Source organism: Astatotilapia calliptera, chromosome 23, assembly GCF_900246225.1.
Source record: "Astatotilapia calliptera chromosome 23, fAstCal1.2, whole genome shotgun sequence".
NCBI lineage: Eukaryota > Metazoa > Chordata > Actinopteri > Cichliformes > Cichlidae > Astatotilapia > Astatotilapia calliptera.
The window spans coordinates 5,437,528-5,455,575 of NC_039323.1; the positions used below are offsets into that span (position 1 = coordinate 5,437,528).

The 18,048-nt window shown below is 40.7% G+C and overlaps 1 protein-coding gene across 3 annotated transcripts in view; it reads left to right on the forward strand.

Moving 5' to 3' along the window:
• The window catches only part of ncanb (neurocan b), a 178,823-nt gene that overhangs the window by 25,851 nt on the left and 134,924 nt on the right, over window positions 1-18,048 (forward strand). For all 3 annotated transcript variants that reach the window (XM_026159413.1, XM_026159412.1, XM_026159414.1), the window contains exon 2: window positions 11,700-11,782. In XM_026159413.1, the coding sequence (XP_026015198.1) occupies window positions 11,710-11,782 (73 nt within the window). In that variant the 5' untranslated portion in view covers window positions 11,700-11,709. The remainder of the gene's footprint in view (window positions 1-11,699; window positions 11,783-18,048) is intronic.

Below are 18,048 nucleotides of genomic sequence, written 5' to 3' on the forward strand. Positions count from 1 at the left end.
GCTTAAAGAAAGACTGGAGACATCTGTACATTTCTACAACTCATTAACACTTCTGCATGTGACTTTTTAATGCATTTAAGAGCAGTGAAGCTACTCCCACTATTATGTGCCTGCTTCATTTCACCTTGCATTTTACACCCCACCCCCCACACAGAATTTCCTTTCTTAGTGCTTTGAGTATTTGATTCCCCCCCCCCCCCCCCCCCCCCCCCCCCTTTCTATTCTCACACTTCGATTCTTCCGCCTCACACAGTTATCACAGCTCAGTGTCTTTCTCCTTCATGCGGTTTCTTTTCTTACACTCTCTGTCTACCCTGTCAAAATCAGGTTCCCTTCATGGCCCGAGTATGCTCCAATTCCAATTTCTGCTCAATTTATTCACTGTACTTTTCATCTTGTCTTGGTCTCTCAGTTTTTTTTTTTAAACCTCCATTTTTTCCCCAGTTTCTTTCCATGTTATTTCCTATATATCCGCTATCTGGTACAATTTGTCAGAGCTGATTCATTGTCAGAATCTTATCAGCAATCTCATTGTCACTCTTCTATATTTCAGTTGCCTATAAGACTTCGGACTTGTTAATCAGCCCTTTTTCTTTCAGTCGCACTTCAATTTTAGACTGAGATTAACACAACTTCACGTTTCTAGTCCTGAACATTTTTAGTCACATCTCACTGCTCTTATTAACTGTACTCATTTATTTGTCTAAAAAATTAAGAATTTTCTTCTAGGGGCTATAGCTTTTAGATCAGAGTTGTAGAATGTGGATGTATTTTTAGTGCAGATTTTACTGCAAACTCTTAAAACTAATGATGAACAAAACCCACTTTATTGCATTTTATTTTAAGAAGCACCACAAAAAGATTAAATTGGATCATCGGTATGCTGTTTCATTCAGCAGTCACAGACATTACTCATTAAAATCATTCACAAATGGTGGGTGTATTCTTAAACACACAATCTTTTTTATGTTTTTTGCAGCTCATTAGCTTCACGTCCTTGTTTTTGCCTGAATGTAGTGTTTTAATAGTTTCAGTTTGTCATCAGTCCTGCCATGATATTTTCTGTTTTCCATTTCTCATGTGGCATACTCTCTCAATGCCCGACTTCCTCTAGTGATGCCATAACATCAAAGGTATGGCTTAAATTCAAATTTTCTGTCACAAACACTCAGTGTCCAACTCAGGAAGAAGAATATTTATATTTTAATATTTTACAAAGCCCTTGTATATCTGCTACACTGTCAGACCAAATAATGTTATCTTCTGGATTAGCAAAGAATGATGCTAACGCTCACGCTCTAAAAGTAGAGCTGCACTCTTCAACTGGGTGGGGACCAGAATTGGCCAATTTTCAGTGTTCTTAATCATGACTGGCAAGTCTGCATCATACGTTTCATCCATGTGCAAACCAAGCAAATAGTTGCATATGCAATCACAGCTAAGTGGTAAAAGGTCATTAGTGTAGAAGCTTTTCACTGTGGGCAAAGACACAAACGTAGCCATGAAAACATTCTTAACAAGAAACCTAATCAGACACTTAAATCACATTTTAAAAGGCTTAAAGAGGAGAAATGGCCAAAGCTATAGATATCCACCTCAGAGCCCACTGTACGCCAGTGTCAAGGTGACGATGTGTGGCAGGCAGGATGTGGACCCAAACGCAAGACTCAAGACGAAGGAATAAACTCAAAACGGCAACTTTATTGCTGGAAAAACTTCACGTCAAGTACAAAACTAAACTAGGAACTGGAATCAAGAAACTCGAACACTAGGAAATAAACCAGGAACTGAGAACTAGGAATTAACTAAGAACACGAAGGGGGGGAAATACAGCATAGTGAGAGTACAACATGACAACGGACAGAGGAAAACACAGGGCTAAAATATACCAGTGAGTAATGAGGGAATGGAAAACAGGAGGAAAGCACAGCTGGGGCTAATCTGACATAACGAGACAAAGGAAACAAAGCAGAATATGCTAACATAGGACACAGACTGTCAAAGTAAAACAGGAAGCACAAGGCATTCACAAAGACGCAGACTAGAAAGAGACATGGAAACATGACAGACTCTGGAACAGAAGGAACACAAAGCGAAGAGACGAAAGTAACAAGACATGGGACACAGGGAAGAGATTAATTAATAAATAAGCTGGAGAAAAAAAACAAATGTCAGATACTTACATTATTGTTACTTACACTGTTTTGTTATATAAATCTGTCTAAAAGTGGGTGCACAGCAGCTCGTTTTCAGTTAATTACGTGTACCTTCTTTCTAATAGCAGAGCAATTTTCAATTATTTAAATGAGAGATGATCTTTAACTTACTACAAAATATTATTGTGAATTAAAAGAAACATTTATATTTGCTCGTGTAGGATCTTAAAAAAAAGAAAAAGCTCTTAAAAAGTCTGACTAGCTTATCCTAAAAAATCTAATTATAATAACTGCTATTGCTGTTATCCCATAGATTCAGTTCTTTCAGTGATGTCTCTCTCTCTCTCTCTTATAACGTCTATGGTTTGACCGTCAGTCAGCCAGAAACTGTGACACCAAAGGTCACAGTCCAGTCCAGTTCCCACTCAGGGGGCTGCAGTGTTAGCTGAGCCATACACACAAACATCCAACCCTTGTGAACATGATACAAACACACCATCTGTCCATCTGCATCCTGGTGACTTCACGGTTAAGTTTGTGTATGTGTGTTTCAGATGGATGTCTGTGTCTGGCAGTTGCAGCAATCGTGATGAGATGTAGACTGATTTAATTGCACATCAAAGCAGCAATTTACCCCTGCCACAGGGCTAGTGTGTGTGTGTGTGTGTGTGTGAGTGAGAGAGAGAGAGAGAGAGAGAGAGAGAGAGAGAGAGAGAGAGACCACCTATGCATAGTCTTCTCAGTGTGTTAATTGTGATATGGTTTAATGAAAAATATAAAAGTGGATTATATGGATCTCGCGTACACACACACACACATACACCGATTTTGTGTCATACTGGGGTGTTTCTATATAAATATTTCTCTTATTTTGGTCAACCCTCCCAGAATGGCTTCTCAGCTTCCTTTTGAAAATACAAGGGACAATTAGATAAGTCCCTAAACGACAGGCAGCTCTCATCCCTCTGTTAATTAGTCTGCTCTCTCTGTGTGGCTGACTTGCATGATGAGGGAGGTGGAGGAATGAAGGAAGGAGAAGGAGCATGTGTATCACCAAGGGAGGAAGGATGGAGTATTCAAACTCATCCATCATAGACAACTGAAACAACTGTGATGGCAGTACTGGGTTTAGTTCATTAAAATCCTAAACTTTAATAAATGTGTATCACAGGAATAATTATCAGAGTATTGATATGAATATTGATCAGATGAGAAAATCACATCTAAAATGATCTAATTTATTCTCAGTGCAGCTAATTTTGCTCCACAACTCTTCATATGCATTGCATACTTTTGCAGATTTGATAGCATTACATCATGTCACAATACTAAAAATAGAGGAGAATACACCAGCCACCCTTTTCTGTAACCCATCATGCCTGTGGTGTGGTGGTTGAAAAGCAAAACTCGAGTCAACTCATGCTACTGTACATACTGTATGATTGTGCTGATCTATAGACTGCTGCTCTATTTATTCTAATGGGAGAATCTGGTGCACAGTTGATAGTGCTGGTTTACTGACCAGCTCCTTGGCCTTTGCCTCAGCATGATTTAGTGCCGCTGCTCTGCTGACATTGATTAACTGAGGAGTCTTTACAACCTGCAGTCAACATCCTGGATTTACTGTATCCCATTCGTCCCTGGATCCTGAAAACAGACCAAAAAAGGGACAAATTGAGAGAGGAAACACAAAGACGTACGAGCTGGAGTCAGATGACAGAGAAGAAACAATGTAGAAAAGAGAGAATAAGAGAGTGAAAGAAGTAAAGAGAGGAAAAATCTTGGCAGCTTTCCCAGAGAAGTATGTCCTTCTCCAAGACCTGCTGTAATAAACTGATAACATCCTTTCAGCACCGCCATGTACAGTGGTATACAAAATATGTTTGAGCCTGTGTTTAGTAGCTATATTGAGAGGAGGATGGTTTATATAGATAAATAGATAGATAGATAGTCTAAACGAGCCCTGACGGCAGATGCAACTTTGCCTCTCATGTTCAAGGTGTTGAAACCATTTCTTTCCTACACCCTGCCTCAAGCTACATTTACTATTCCAGGCGAAGGCAAGTAGGCGGCCAAGGGGACCTTGATGTCACCAGAACAAGTTTAACATTTGCCACCATATAAAGTGGCTTTGCAGGCAGGCCAATGAGAAGCCTCAGACATTTGAAAATTGCCTGGCCACCCTTCCCGCACATAAAAAGCTTTCTGTCACCTCATTTTTCAGGAGAATCTCTCACTCTGTTCCTCCCTCTCTCTGTTCGTTACCTTTCTCTTTCTATCGTTCACTCTTGCCCTTTTTTATTCACATGTAGGATGAGCTCGCCTTTTCTGGCCACAGAGAGCAAGGTAATATGTTTTAGAGAAAGTAATGGGAGATATTCCACTTCCAGCTGACTCTTTAACAGGAGCTCGGGTTGTGGTGGCTGGTGTGTGGGTGCGCTGTATGAATGAGGGAGACCAGGGTGGCTTTCAGCTGTAAGTAATGGCTTTCTGTATGGTTCTGGGCAGCCCTGAAGCCTATTCCCACTCGGCACCATCAGGGTGCTCAGCAGTGTCAGCCCTGCTTTCTATAGCATAGAAGCTCTTTCTCTTTTTTTTAACCTGTCCTTTGCCACTCAGACCATCGTGTTTATTGAAAATTTGAGGAATCGCAGCAGAAAAGCATCTAAATGCAAACATTCAGACAGACAAATGGACTTGATAAAAACACCTGTCTGGGTTTGGGTAAGTGTGCGCACGCAGTTTTGTGCAGTAAAACACAGTAATTGACAACACTTTTCAGCTCTGAGGCACACAATGGTGGAGGAAGCGCAGTCTCATCCTTGCTTTTTATTCCCTCTTCCTTCATGGCTTTTATCCCTCTGTCCCTCTTGTCCCAACTCCTGATTAACTGCACCTTTTCATGTGAGTACGAGGAGCTCCTCATTCATGTCCTACAGAGCCTATTAAAAAATAATCTGCATTCGTGTGGGACCTTTAAATATAACAATTACAGAGTTCTTTGTAAAATAAAATGCCTCACTTGCAATATCAAAAGAAAAGCGAACAATAAGAAAAACAAAAGCATGAAACTCTTTGTTTAAAAAAAAAAAAGGCACAAATTATCTACAAAAAGCATTCAAGTGTGTCCTGAGTTGAGATGTATGCGCAGGTGTATGCACTAATGAGTTTATATCAAGTGCATGTCTGCATTCGAGTGCGTGCGAGCAAGCATCTGTTCATGTCATCCACACTTCATTCACACTCTTAGCACACAGGTATATCCACATTCCCATAGGTATTTTAAACATTACTTATTCAGTGTTCATAATATTCCAGGCTTCATTTTAATGCAGATCAGTTCTCCTCCCTCATAAACAGTGCCTTCTTCAGACTTTCAGATTCTAAGGAAAATTTTATTGCCTGTATTTGCACTGTTGGCATGCATACGTGCGTGTGTGTGTGTGTGTGTGTGTGTGTGTGTGTGTGTGTGTGTGTGTGTGTGTGAGAGAGAGAGAGAGACAGAGAGAGAGAGATGGAATAAACCTGTCTCTGAGTTAACCTGTGTGTCTAAGCCCATATGGTGGTTTCTTAATCTCATGGCAACTTTTGCGTTTTGGGAGTCTTGCCATATTCCCTCACCCTGGTCTACGAGCTTCTGTTCCCTTCCAAGCATATACAGAGAGTGCAGGCATAGCAAAGCATCAGGGGAAATTTATGGCTGCTTAAGATTCAAGTTCCCCTCTCATCCACTCAGGCTTGGCATTTGAGTTGGGCTGAAATAAGCCTTGGCTTTCTCAGTACCGTTTTTGTTTCTCTGTGCCTTTTCACACTTTGTTTACCTCACTTCCTTTCGCTTTTATTTCAGCTACCTGCCCATTTTTCTTCCTCTCTCAATTTGGATGGTAATTGAGGAGTTATCAATGAGTCATCTCAATTGTCAGCTGTACAACTTATTCTCTTCCAGCACACAGTATATGTTCCTTTTTTCTTTCATTCTTTTTTCTTGTCTGAACAGCCGTACGGTCCTGCTGTTTTGCCTCATACAGGTTTTATAAGCTGGAATATAGCCACCCACTCAGCCATTGTTTTTATTTAGGTGTTTCATGCTGTAGCTCGCCAGCAACAAAAGAAACCCACCCAAGGATAACACATGCTTCAAGACAGGTGCAAACACAGAACAGTCCCCTTTTGTGCAGAAAATGTGAAGTGCTAAAGCCATTTATGTATGACACAGCGTGACAGGTTGCTTGCTAAAACCTTGGTAATATCCTCCTGGAAGGAAAACAGCCCTTTGTCACTCGAAGGGTAGCCTCATTTTTCACTCTAAGGGACTTATACACAGACACTGATGGGACTAACTCCCCCTGTGAAACCAGCATTAATGTGTGCGTGAATGTGTGTGCATGTGTGCTGCGGGGACAACAGAAGTGTGTGGCGATGGAGTGACAGGCAGCCCGAGTGATTAATGTGCCTCCTTAATAATGCAGTATGGCGAGGAAAGAGTGTTGCGACAATTTGAGAAAAGCAAATAAATGAAGCAAGATCAAACTTGTGTGTGAGAAAAACACACACAAAAAAAGACTTCTTTGAGCCATGGGTAAAGATGGTGGCAGACGTAGACTGGCAGCTAATTTTATCCAAATATAGATAGACAGAAAAAGGTAGAAGGTGAGATTAAGATGGAACGACAGATGGATTGAGCAAGTCATCCATGAAAGGCTGAGGTTGGACCAAGGTCTTTGGAACTGAAAGGAAAATGCGACAGCTTGGCTCTGTATCTTTCTTTCAGGATGTCTCTGTATTTTTGTCCGTCTGTCTGTAACCATCTAGCTGTCTGTCTTATCTACAGTATCTGTGACAGGCATGGTGGGGAACAGGGCACATCTCTGACATGCTGAGATCTGGCTGAATCTTTCCTGCTGATATTACCACACAGCAGGAGAGATCATACTGACTTTCAGTTGCGATTAGTCAGCTTCGGTTGGAAGACTTTCTAATAGCATTAATAAATCAAGGAATCTCTGTATGTTTTTCTGCCTTTATTTTCTTTGCATATCTCATTAGCTATTCACCCGATCCACTTCACACTTATATTATGGGGGACCTAGATAAGTGAAGCGTCAGCTTTGAGGCTGTATAGATGAGGGGCTGGGCGGTAAAGGTAGTATTTGTAGGTTTTTATGCTAGATTTATTACTTCCTGTCTGTGATCTCATATAACATATTCAAGTCACATAGTTCAAAAAATAAACCTTCATTGACTTGTTGTCATTTATTCTCCTTTTTTGGTAGGAAAAATCATATTAAAAGTAGCTGAACTCTTTTAGTCTTTCAGTTTCTCAGCATCTCTTAACGTGTACTCAGCACAAAATGATGTGACACAGCAATTGTAATCTTATTTTTCAGTTGGTGTCAACAAAGTGGATATCTTCCTTTATGAATGTTTCGACAATATGTTGCCACATCCTTACAATTTACTGCACAATGGAGCTTAATGTCAGCTGCACCGGATAGTTAACTGATTCTCATTTCTAGTCAGTTAGCAGTGACTTAAATAGAGACTTAAATAAAAGAATAGTAAATAGTAAAGAAGTAGAAGTAGAATAAAAGTAGTCTTAAATACCAGATCTTATATGGTTTGCCTACTCTGATGTCAGTGGTAAGCATACTGAAGAGTCCATCCACAGGTGATACTTAAAAAGCACGTGCTACTGGTAGGATCAGGAAATTGGTACAAGATAAAAGACCTAAGCTGATCAAAAATCTACATCAACATATATGGTATGATTCTTGTGAGGCAGAGCCAGTTAAATGGTATATTATGTTGCAGTATTATAGTTCATCAAAAATGAAGAGTGGAGCAGAACGTCTTTAATATTTAACTATCAGACCAGCTAATATTCAGGCTCCATACATAGTGAACTCTGCTGCACCTATTTAGTAATTAAACAGCCCTGATTCTGACTGGAATTTGCCTGAGTTCAATATATAAATGTGGAGCCAAGACTGGAGCCAAATTCACATGGATCAGAATATTTTTCTTGCATCCCCCAAACTCTTGATGGAGAATTTACGCTGCTGAATTTAGACTCGATGTGGGAGTTTAATGTCAGGTCTGACTCAAGTGAGCTGATGTTTTCAAAGGACAGTCTCAGCATGTTGTCTGGAACATACTTTGTAGAAAGCACTTAGAATACAGATGTAGAAAACCGCTCTCACTTATACAACATTGTCCTAGAATCCTTGTAACAGCCAGAGTCCTATTGTGGATATACAAGAGATAACCTTGCATCACAAAAGAGGAGAGAGGAGGAGAAAGGAGGGCACAGCAGTCTATAGAAAGGTGTGATGTACCAATGCAAAGCATTAACGTTGTTCTGGAAGAGTTTAATACACAATTTTCAGAAAAGGGCATACTAAGATAAAATGTTGTACTTTTTATTTACTATAGCTTTGTGGAGGCCTTAAATTTAAAATGCAAAGGGAATGAAAAGCAAACACCATGAAAAAAGTGAAGGAACGATGGATAGTAGACTAAATGTAGAGATGATGGTTGGGTAAAATAAAAGGAAGCGATGAAATTGGTTGGTCACAGTAAACAAAATTGTGACCGGAGAGTGCACATGAGTAGCTGCTAATGATTAACAGCTTTGATAAACTGAGGAGGGAAAGACACAAGAAAGAGTCAAACCTAGCAACCAGTGAAGGAAAAATAAAGCACAATATCAAACTATGATGAATATGGAGCTGCAAGACAGAAGGAACAGAGGTGGAAAGGAAGATTCATGAATGCACTGGAGGAAGATGTGGCTCAGTATACATGAAGAGGATGCAAGAGATAGGGTGAGATGGAGGCAGATGACCTGCTGTGGCAGAAGCTTAAACTGTGACTGTGTAATTACTTAAGCAATTTTGAAAAAACAATATGCTTTTATTTTAGAATTAATTAAAAAAGTTCCGAATGTTAGAAAATACAGCACCAAGCCAAAATAGCAATTAAGATAGACTTTTAATACATGCTGTTTGGACTTGCAGAGTCTTCTGTGTATATTCTCATGAAAGTTGAAATTAAATACCTGATGCTGATCTAGCTTTTCTAAAAAAAAAAAAAAAAAAAAAAAAAAGAAAAGAAGAAAAAACAGATCAGTTCAGTTAAATTGAACTTGTATTGTGATGCCTGTCCTGCACATAATTAAGGCTGCAGGCTTTTAATAATTACTTTCAGAGAGTTTTGTAAAATAGCTGCATTTATTTGCCTTAACCATTTGCTATCAAGCAGGATTTTACAAAGGTTCAGCTTCAAAAATGTTCTTTTTGCAAACTTGCTGTTTTGACGTGTGCTGCCACCGTGGACATTGAGCTGTTGCAGAGCATATGTATTTGGTATGAGGTCAGTGTTTTTGTCCTTGGCTGTAACGTTGAGATTGAGTCAGAGAGACCAGCGCTGCCGTAACTGACACTGGTTATCTATGTCCTGCATCTCTGCGACCAGCCACTAAATCCTCCTCCATCCCTCCCACCCAGCTCCTCTCCTGCCCTCAGGCCCCGCTTGGCCTGCCATGTCTCCAGAGATGCCATACTCATTATTTACACCCGGGACCCAACAGCAGGAGGCCGACTTACCTCATTTGGTCTCCATCCCCTTGCTTTTGTGACTTAAAGACATTATGTTATAGTCACATATACATAAATAAATGCTCAGATAATAGTGTTACTTGAGCCTTGTTTGTATGGTCGTCCATCTCTTGTTTTCTTGTTGGCTGCTGTAAACTCTCGGACAACTACGATGAAAAATACAAAAGGTTGCAAAGATCTTGGCAAGAGAGAAAAAATATTCAGTCCTTGTCATGGTCCTGGGCCATGTGGGCCCAGTATTCTTAGTTTTCATGTATTTTTGTATTTTGTTCTTTATTTAGGCCATGCTTCCTGGGTTGATCTGTTACGTTGTTCCTTATGTGTTTTCCCTTCGTGACTCTTACCCCCTGTGTGCCCCTCTGTGTATTTATGAGCCCTCGTCTCTCTTTGTGCTTTATTCTATGTTTTCCCCAGCCCGTTATGTCTGCGTTCTCCCCGTGCTCTCTCTCCTCCTGTTTGAACCTCTGTGTACTTCCTGCTTTACTTTGCCCATCTCCCATCAGTGTTACGTCCACTCCTGCCGTGTCTTGTTATGATTATCAGTGTCACCTGTGTTCCCCCGTGTGCATCCACTTCCCCTGATCTTCCCTCATGTGTATTTAGTCTCTGTGTTTCGTACAGTCTGTGTCGCGTCGTCTGTGTTCCCACCCTCCGTGTTTCCATGCCTGGTCTGTTGTCTTCCAAGCCATAGCCTCACCATAGTTTGTTCCCAGTTTAGGTTTTTGTTTAGCCACGCCATCCCTGCTGTATTTGCACACCTTGTTTTCAGCCATATTAAAGGCTCGCCTTCTGTTAAAGTTCACTCCCGTCTGTTCACTTGTGTACGCACCTGGGTCCATTACACGCATTCTCCACTCGGTCCGTCACAGCGGACCGTGACAGTCCTGTGATGTACACTGGCATTGGGTAGTCATTATCAGCATGTTTTAGTTCCTATACTCCTTGAATTTTAAAGTGAAAGCTAAGCCAGCATCGGTGTAAGTCACAAATATCCCTAGTTATTTAAAAAATGTTTTCCAGATAAACTTATACAGACATACCATAGACACCTCCTGTCAACCTACCTCTCAAATACATAGCTTTTTTTGTTGAATGTGGCAGACTTGATCCTGCTTTGATTCAGCAGAGTTTTCAGCAGGCAGTGTGGAACAAGCGAACCCAGAGGTCCATCATGTTAGATTTGGCTCTAGTATCCTTATCTATCTATTTTTATTCTTGAAATCCATCAGCATCTCTTCCTCTTCTTCAGCATTTTTCCCAAAAAGTCTCTTTTGCTTTCCCCCCCTCCATTAAACCTTTGAACAGCTTGCTATATCAAGCAAGCCATTAGGCACATTATATAGTTAATATTTTTTACCAGAATTTTCATCACATCTATTGCCAGTTGGTTGATGGCTTAGTGCGCAAAGATGGTATGGCATGGTTTTTGAGAGCTTGGATATAAGGTGAAAATTTATGCCATGAAATATTCTGAGAAAGAAGCACATATTGGGATAGATTTAAAGATAAAAGGTAAATCTCAGCCTGTACATTTAATTCTGAGCAATAGCTATTTGTGAAGTGTAAAGATAATCGTCTATTTCTTTATTGTACTTCAAAAGGATTAAGCACAATGGTCACATCAAGTCGAGGTATTTATTACATAGCCTTTAAAAGCCTTTAATCACCATTGTCTGAAAAGGCTTCAGAAGACTTTATCCCACCCACATTACGAAACAGCAAATTAAACTGAAGAATGAACTGTATGTGTGTCCTAAGGCCTTCACTGAGCAACAGGGGGGGAAAAAATCCCTTGAAAAGGAATTATTAATGATGACTCATCCAAGCATGTCTTGTGTATTAGAAGAACTTCACAAGGGCAATGTGTTGATTACAGTTTCCTTTGTGTACTCACATTTCCTCCCTCTCTCTTCATCTCTGTCTCCAGGTGCAGCAGGATGCAGGGCTTACTGCCTGTTTGTGGACCGCAGCTCCTGCTGGCCCTCCTTCTGCTTCAAACTGCGGTCTGGGGTGAGTCCTCATTAAACTGTGGGCAGTCCCCATCGTCTGACCTAGAGTGCATGTAATACAGAACTTTCTGATAACCATCTGCACACATAGCCATTAAACCAGTGTCTCGGAAATCTTCCCAGAAGCTAAAGTTTCTACAAATTTTCTCTTACGTGTATGATTCTACAGTGTGCATTAGATTAATTATAAACAATTAAATCACAAGATTTAGGTTCTCTGATACACAGACCACTCTTGCCTCACTTTTCTGACCCAGAAGTTATATCTGAGTTTTATATCTTTTGTTTCTTAGCAGTAGCTGATAATGGCTAGCTGTGCCAATTAAGGACAATATAATATGGATAATAGCTATAGTCATTTAGATGTGGCCAATTTGTGAAATATTGCGTGTTGTGAGCAGTAGCCCTCCGCAGCTATCTTCAAGGAGATTAAAAAACCACATCTCTTTACATTTCTCATTAGCTCTTCTCGGTCGTGCTGACATTTTCTTTGTCAGTGTGTCCATTTCCCTCTAATTCTGTAGCCGCGCTCACGATGTGAATGCTTGGCAGACCTTCACCACCAGCCCACTTACTTTCATTTCATCTGCTCGTAATTACCCCAATGGCTCATTCAAGAGGAGCTTGAAAGGATGAGAAGTACAACAGAAATCACATCTGAGATCTCCGAAGCTAGCTTTCACCCTCTCAGCCATTTTAGAGAGACTGAAATGATTTGATAAGTCTCTGAGATATTTATTTCTAATATAAATTTGCAGAGCTCATTAAACTTTTCTTTGATTGGGCTCAAAAGCTGGACTTTACGATCCTAATCCTCTCATTATGTGTCAGCAAGTTAGCCAAACTTTTGAATGTTTGTTTTACTGACTCACTAAACCTTTGAGTTTAGAAAAGGACATCGTGACAGAGAAACATGTAATTGGGTGTATGAAAAGAAATCATCCATACAGTTAAGACGGAACTCTAAGTCTTGTCAGCCTGTACGCCTAATCTGGTTAACTGCTATCTTATCTGTCTGTTTAGTAGTGTTATCTGTCCATTACAAGGACACAGTATGCAATACAAGGATCTACAACCCACGGTACTTCTTTGCCCTCTCCAAACTCTCCTTGTACACTCCTGCTGTGTATCTGTGTGTATCTGCATGTGCTGGTGTGTATGTAGGACAGACTGCACGCCCCCTCACTGCTCTCAGTGGCCTCCCCAACCGTCTGCTCAGTGTATTGCATTGTTTCTGCCTTCTGTGCAAGAAAAAAAAATCTACTGTCCTGGCAGCAGGGCCTTTCTGTGACTCAGGGCTCTGATTCCACAGCAGAGAGATGATGAAAATGCAGCCAACTCTTCTGTCTTTCTCTGTGTGTATTTGTTTGTGTGAAAGCCTCAGGTTACATCTGCCAGGTAGTTGCAGCCAACTTACAGAGAACTGTAGCCCGCACACACACAGAGCATCTCCAAGGAGTCTGATAACACACTCGTGACAATTCAGAGTGTGTATGTCATGCGAGAAGACACTCCCTGCTTCTGTTTTGGAGTTTTGGAGGAGTTTTTGAGGCCATCAACATTGCCTGTTCTCGCTTTCTTTTTTTCCTCCTTGCATTTTGTGCTTTTTTCCACTTGAGTGGCTCTGGAAATAGTCAATGGTAGGGGACTACTGGGAGGGGTGGCACTAAAGCTCACCCTGTGACACTTTGCTTGACAGCCCTGAAATGGAAAGATGGTGGGGAAGGAACAGATTAGGTGTGAGCTTTTTGCACGTGTCTGTCTGTGTGTTGGCGATAGTGTGAGCTTGCCTTGCACTCCTGTACAAACGCTGATATACTTGTATATATGCATGTTTATGAATTTTAAAATGTCGGCAGTGTGCCAAGCAAGATAAAGGTATCATTATGCCTCAGAAGGTCCAAAATTAGTCATGGCAGCAGCCTCAGGGAAGTTAGTGTGAAGCCTGACATGGCCTGGTAAAAGTCAGCTCAGGCACAGAGAGCTACAGTGAGAGGGTTAATAACTGTCACCTAGGAAGGCGGAGGAGACAAAGCATGTAGTCAGATTTAGAAAGGATTTAAGGCATGATTTAAGATTACAGTAGGTATGGGGGAATATACCTGATCACAAAATACCCAGGGAGTTGGTAACGAGGGTCATTTACTTTAATCACCCGCTTAAATAGATTTGTTTGATTTGATTGTTGCTTGCTGGCATCGTGACTTGTGCAATAAGTTGAGCTGTTGCTTTCATGGTAAGGCAAGGCATGGGAGAGAGTGTCTGGCACCGTCAAGTCCTGCATTGCACGAGCGCTAGAGGATGGCACTGGTTCAGATGGTAAGAACAATTTGTGGAGTGACACAGTTTGCTGTGTATGATAGTCTTTTTCAACGCTGGACATTAAACAGCCAAAATGCCTCCACATTCCCATATTCCGTCTTTTCTACAGTGCCCTCTTTTGGGACATGTGAGCCTTGAGCTGCGTCAATTGGGGTGCCATGTTTGGTAACGTTGTTTTTGTCTTTTATCTCGCTCACACTCCTAATGTACTGGTGTACATTAACATTAGTAGAAGTGGTACTCTTGCAGGCTGTGCCTCAAACCTACCCTCACGTGGCTTTAACTGTATTCAGACCACATGCCTGGTTCAGGATGGGACTGTTAAATTAGAGCTTTTCAAAACCAAACCCTAGTGAGCAGTCTGGAAATAGCAGCAGCACTATAAGCAGTCCAGAATTGCATAGGAAGGTTGCCTTGAAGAAGCGATTGGTCACATTTAGATCATATATGTTTTTTGCCTTTTATGATTATGCTTCTTGTACAGAAAAAAAACGTGCCTGGCTCTAACCAGGTCAATAAGCACTGTGTTCATTTATCAAGGCTTAATTATAACAGACGTGCATTAGATAAATTCCCACCCTGCAAATTTCACAGCACAAAATAAATCCATCTTTAATCCAAACTCTGGCTGTTTGAACACTATTATAGTTTCGAACACAAGTCACAGTTATTCTTTCTCACTTGATCTGATTGTTGCAAACTCTGCTTTCCGCTGCAGTGTGATCATTCAGAAGGCTGACTTGCTCAACAAAGCACCGACTGTCTGCGTTTAGTTACAAGCAGATAAAATATCTGTTAAGATCCAAGTAGAAAGATTTCTGCAGGTGACATTTAGAGGAAGGAATAAATGTCTGAGACGCAACGTCAGTCGGCCATTCATTTCAGCCAGTATATCAAACTGAGCATAATCTTAACTTTATTGTATAGCCACATTGTATATTCCTGTTACATAGCACAGCATCAGTTCAGTCTAAATATCAGAAATGTTTTCCTGATTTGTCTCATCTGTTCTGTCTTGTTTTCGCTAAGACTGTGGATTCGCTCTATCTTCCGTCTGTAAATCTTTTTTCCTTCGCACAACTGGTAACATTAGCACACATCTCTGGCAGAGACATAAAGCAGCTAAAATGCAAAATGCTGCTCATTAGTGTGACATGTCAAGTGGCAGAAACAGTTTGTGAAAAAGAAATCCTTTTGCAGAGGATACATTTTACAAATCAGGAACATAACAAAATACATGTCTGCATATGGCTGCTGTTAATTAAGTAAGACAGGAATTTGCAATTAGTGCATGTGTACATTCTCCTGTCTGTCACATTAGGTTTTGTTTCCAAAGGCTACTTTTCATTAATTTTAGTCTAGCTTTGAAATAGGATTAGGATTTATATGAAGAAAAGCCAAACTGAGAAAAATGAGGAGCAGGCGTTAAGAGAGAAAGAAGTCGGTTAGGCAGAAAAGCATAGGTGGTATATAATAAGAGCACAAAATACCCAATGGATGGAGAAGAAAGACGTGAGCGCAATAGGAAAGAAAACATCAAGAAGCTGAGGAGGACTCCTGGAAACAAGTGGGAGTTGAAGGGATGTTTTGGTGGAAGATAGGTGAGAGAGAATGTCAGCAAGAAGACATTAATTCCAAACCCTGCATGATGTCCGCCTGGCAGATCTGGTGTGCTTAGAGAGGTGACATGAATGTGCATGGACACAGACACACACACATACACACAGACACAGAAAACTTAGTGTGTCTTTGAATGTCTTTGGTTTAGAAGATCCAACTGTTTGTGTAACTTTGTATATTTACAGTGTGCGTCTCTGCAGATGAGACTGTGTACTTCCTGTAGGGGTAGTGCAGCTGCACTGCAGTGAAACACACACCACTGATCAAACACGATGGAAAAATGAGGAAACCAGCCCTTCGTTTAATTTACATTATACAGTACATAGCATCAGATCTGCTCTTTGAGGAGGCCACCGACAACGCACACAGTTAAAGTGTGTATGCATGTGTGAGCGCGCGTGTGAGTGTGCTTTTAATCAGAAGCTTCTTCCCGCCTTTTTTTGCACTTGTGGCGCCTCTGTTGCCATGGTTATGGTTTCTTGGCTTGGACAGGGCGGCATCAGCCTCAGCGTCGTTTACTGTGCTCTTCGTAAGCGATAACGTGGCAGTGCTTAAGGATCAGCCATCGCCGTTTTCATGTTATTCATCTTGTTCTCTCCATTTGTCTTTGTGCATCATCCAAGGTCTTTTTCAAAGGATGCATTTCTTCACAACCAACAAAGAAAACCCCAAAACAATAAAGACAGCAAACGAAATGCTCTCAGGAAAACAAAACTAACCCCCACTTACCACCATTGCCCTTGACGTGTTTTATTCACACAGAAGGCAAAACTTATACAGCTTCCACTTGCTCTAAAAAGTTCGACTTTACCCTCTTTCTTTTGTTTTCCCTGTTTACCAAAGAAACTTACCACAGTAAAATACATATAAATATTTCTCCTTGTGTGTTAATTTGAATAATTTCTTGTGAAAAAATTTAAATGCAACTATAACCTCATACTAAGCAGCTACATAGTCAGTTTTGAGGGCCACTTTGAGGTCTAATGATTTTTAACTTTAAACAGGAGTACCTGTTTTTTTATTTTGTTGTTGTTGTTAGTTTTTTTTTAACTTGCAAAGTATATGGTTAATCTGATTATTATTAATTAAACAACTGAGCAGTATTTGAGTATGCAGAGCGGTAATGTACATCTAAAATAAACAGCATCATTAAAACACTTGTCATGTGCATTAAGTGCATTTTATCGGATGTCTTTGAACACAGAACTTTCATTTCTGGCAGATTATTTAACCCAGTTCTGTGTTTTTTAGTGAGGTATCAGAGCACCAAGTGCACAGGAGGCCAGTTAAACATACAAAACTGTTACAGTCTACAAATAATCAGAACTAATCTAACTGTATCATAAATAAATACTTGAGTAAAAGTGCAACAGAAAATTTCTTAGGAACTCAACAGTTGCAAATCTGTTTATTTTTACACAATTATGTTTCTGATAATCATATATGAATTATTAGTAAGGCATTTACCTATTGCAGTTAAATAAATATAAACCGCTTCCTGTGAACTGTCTCTTTATGTAGCACCTCCCAGGTGAAAGCAAAATCTCAAAAGAGTTCAAGCCGTGCCTGCTGCTGTGCAGTTGTATGTGTTGTATCGACTGTCATTTCTTAACACAGTAATCAACAAATAGCGGCGTGACTCTGTCAGACAGCTCGTCTGTCATGATTTATGACCTGCACACACTTGTCCACACACACACACTTACACAAACATATAATCAGCTGGCATGCAGGCAGCAGAAGTGGAGTGCCGACGACTGCAGAGGGATATACTCGATCAGTCCCGGGAGCTCTTGACTGGCAGGTTGGCAGCTGTGATGTTGGCAAATTGAAGACAATGCTGCCTTTATCTTTGGAAAACCCATTGCAAGCCCCATGGAAAGAAAGAAAAGGAGGAAGAATAAGAAAGAGAGAACGAGAACAAGGAATGATGTTCTCAATTGTGTTCCTATTACAGTGAAAATGCCATTACCGCCCACCTTGTGTCTGTGTGCAGCTCCGTGCCAGCTATATAAAGGCTCTCCGACTGTTTAATAATTCGAGAGCACCTCTAATGGAAAGACAGATGGGTCAGTGGTGATGATCACGCAGATGCCTCTGTGAACCAACAGAGAAAATGGGAAAATCTAAGCTCTACCTGCAGGCTGCTGGAAGTGGATCTTCCGGGAAGAGTTGCACGATGTGTCCTGTTACACCTTACCCTTCTCGTACCCATGCAGGCAAAGACACAAGATGAGGTCAATAAAAGATCACCTGGTGACATTTAGAAGAGTCCTCCATAGCACCTTGGGTTTTGCTATCCAATGTTGCCAGTGGACAAGTTTT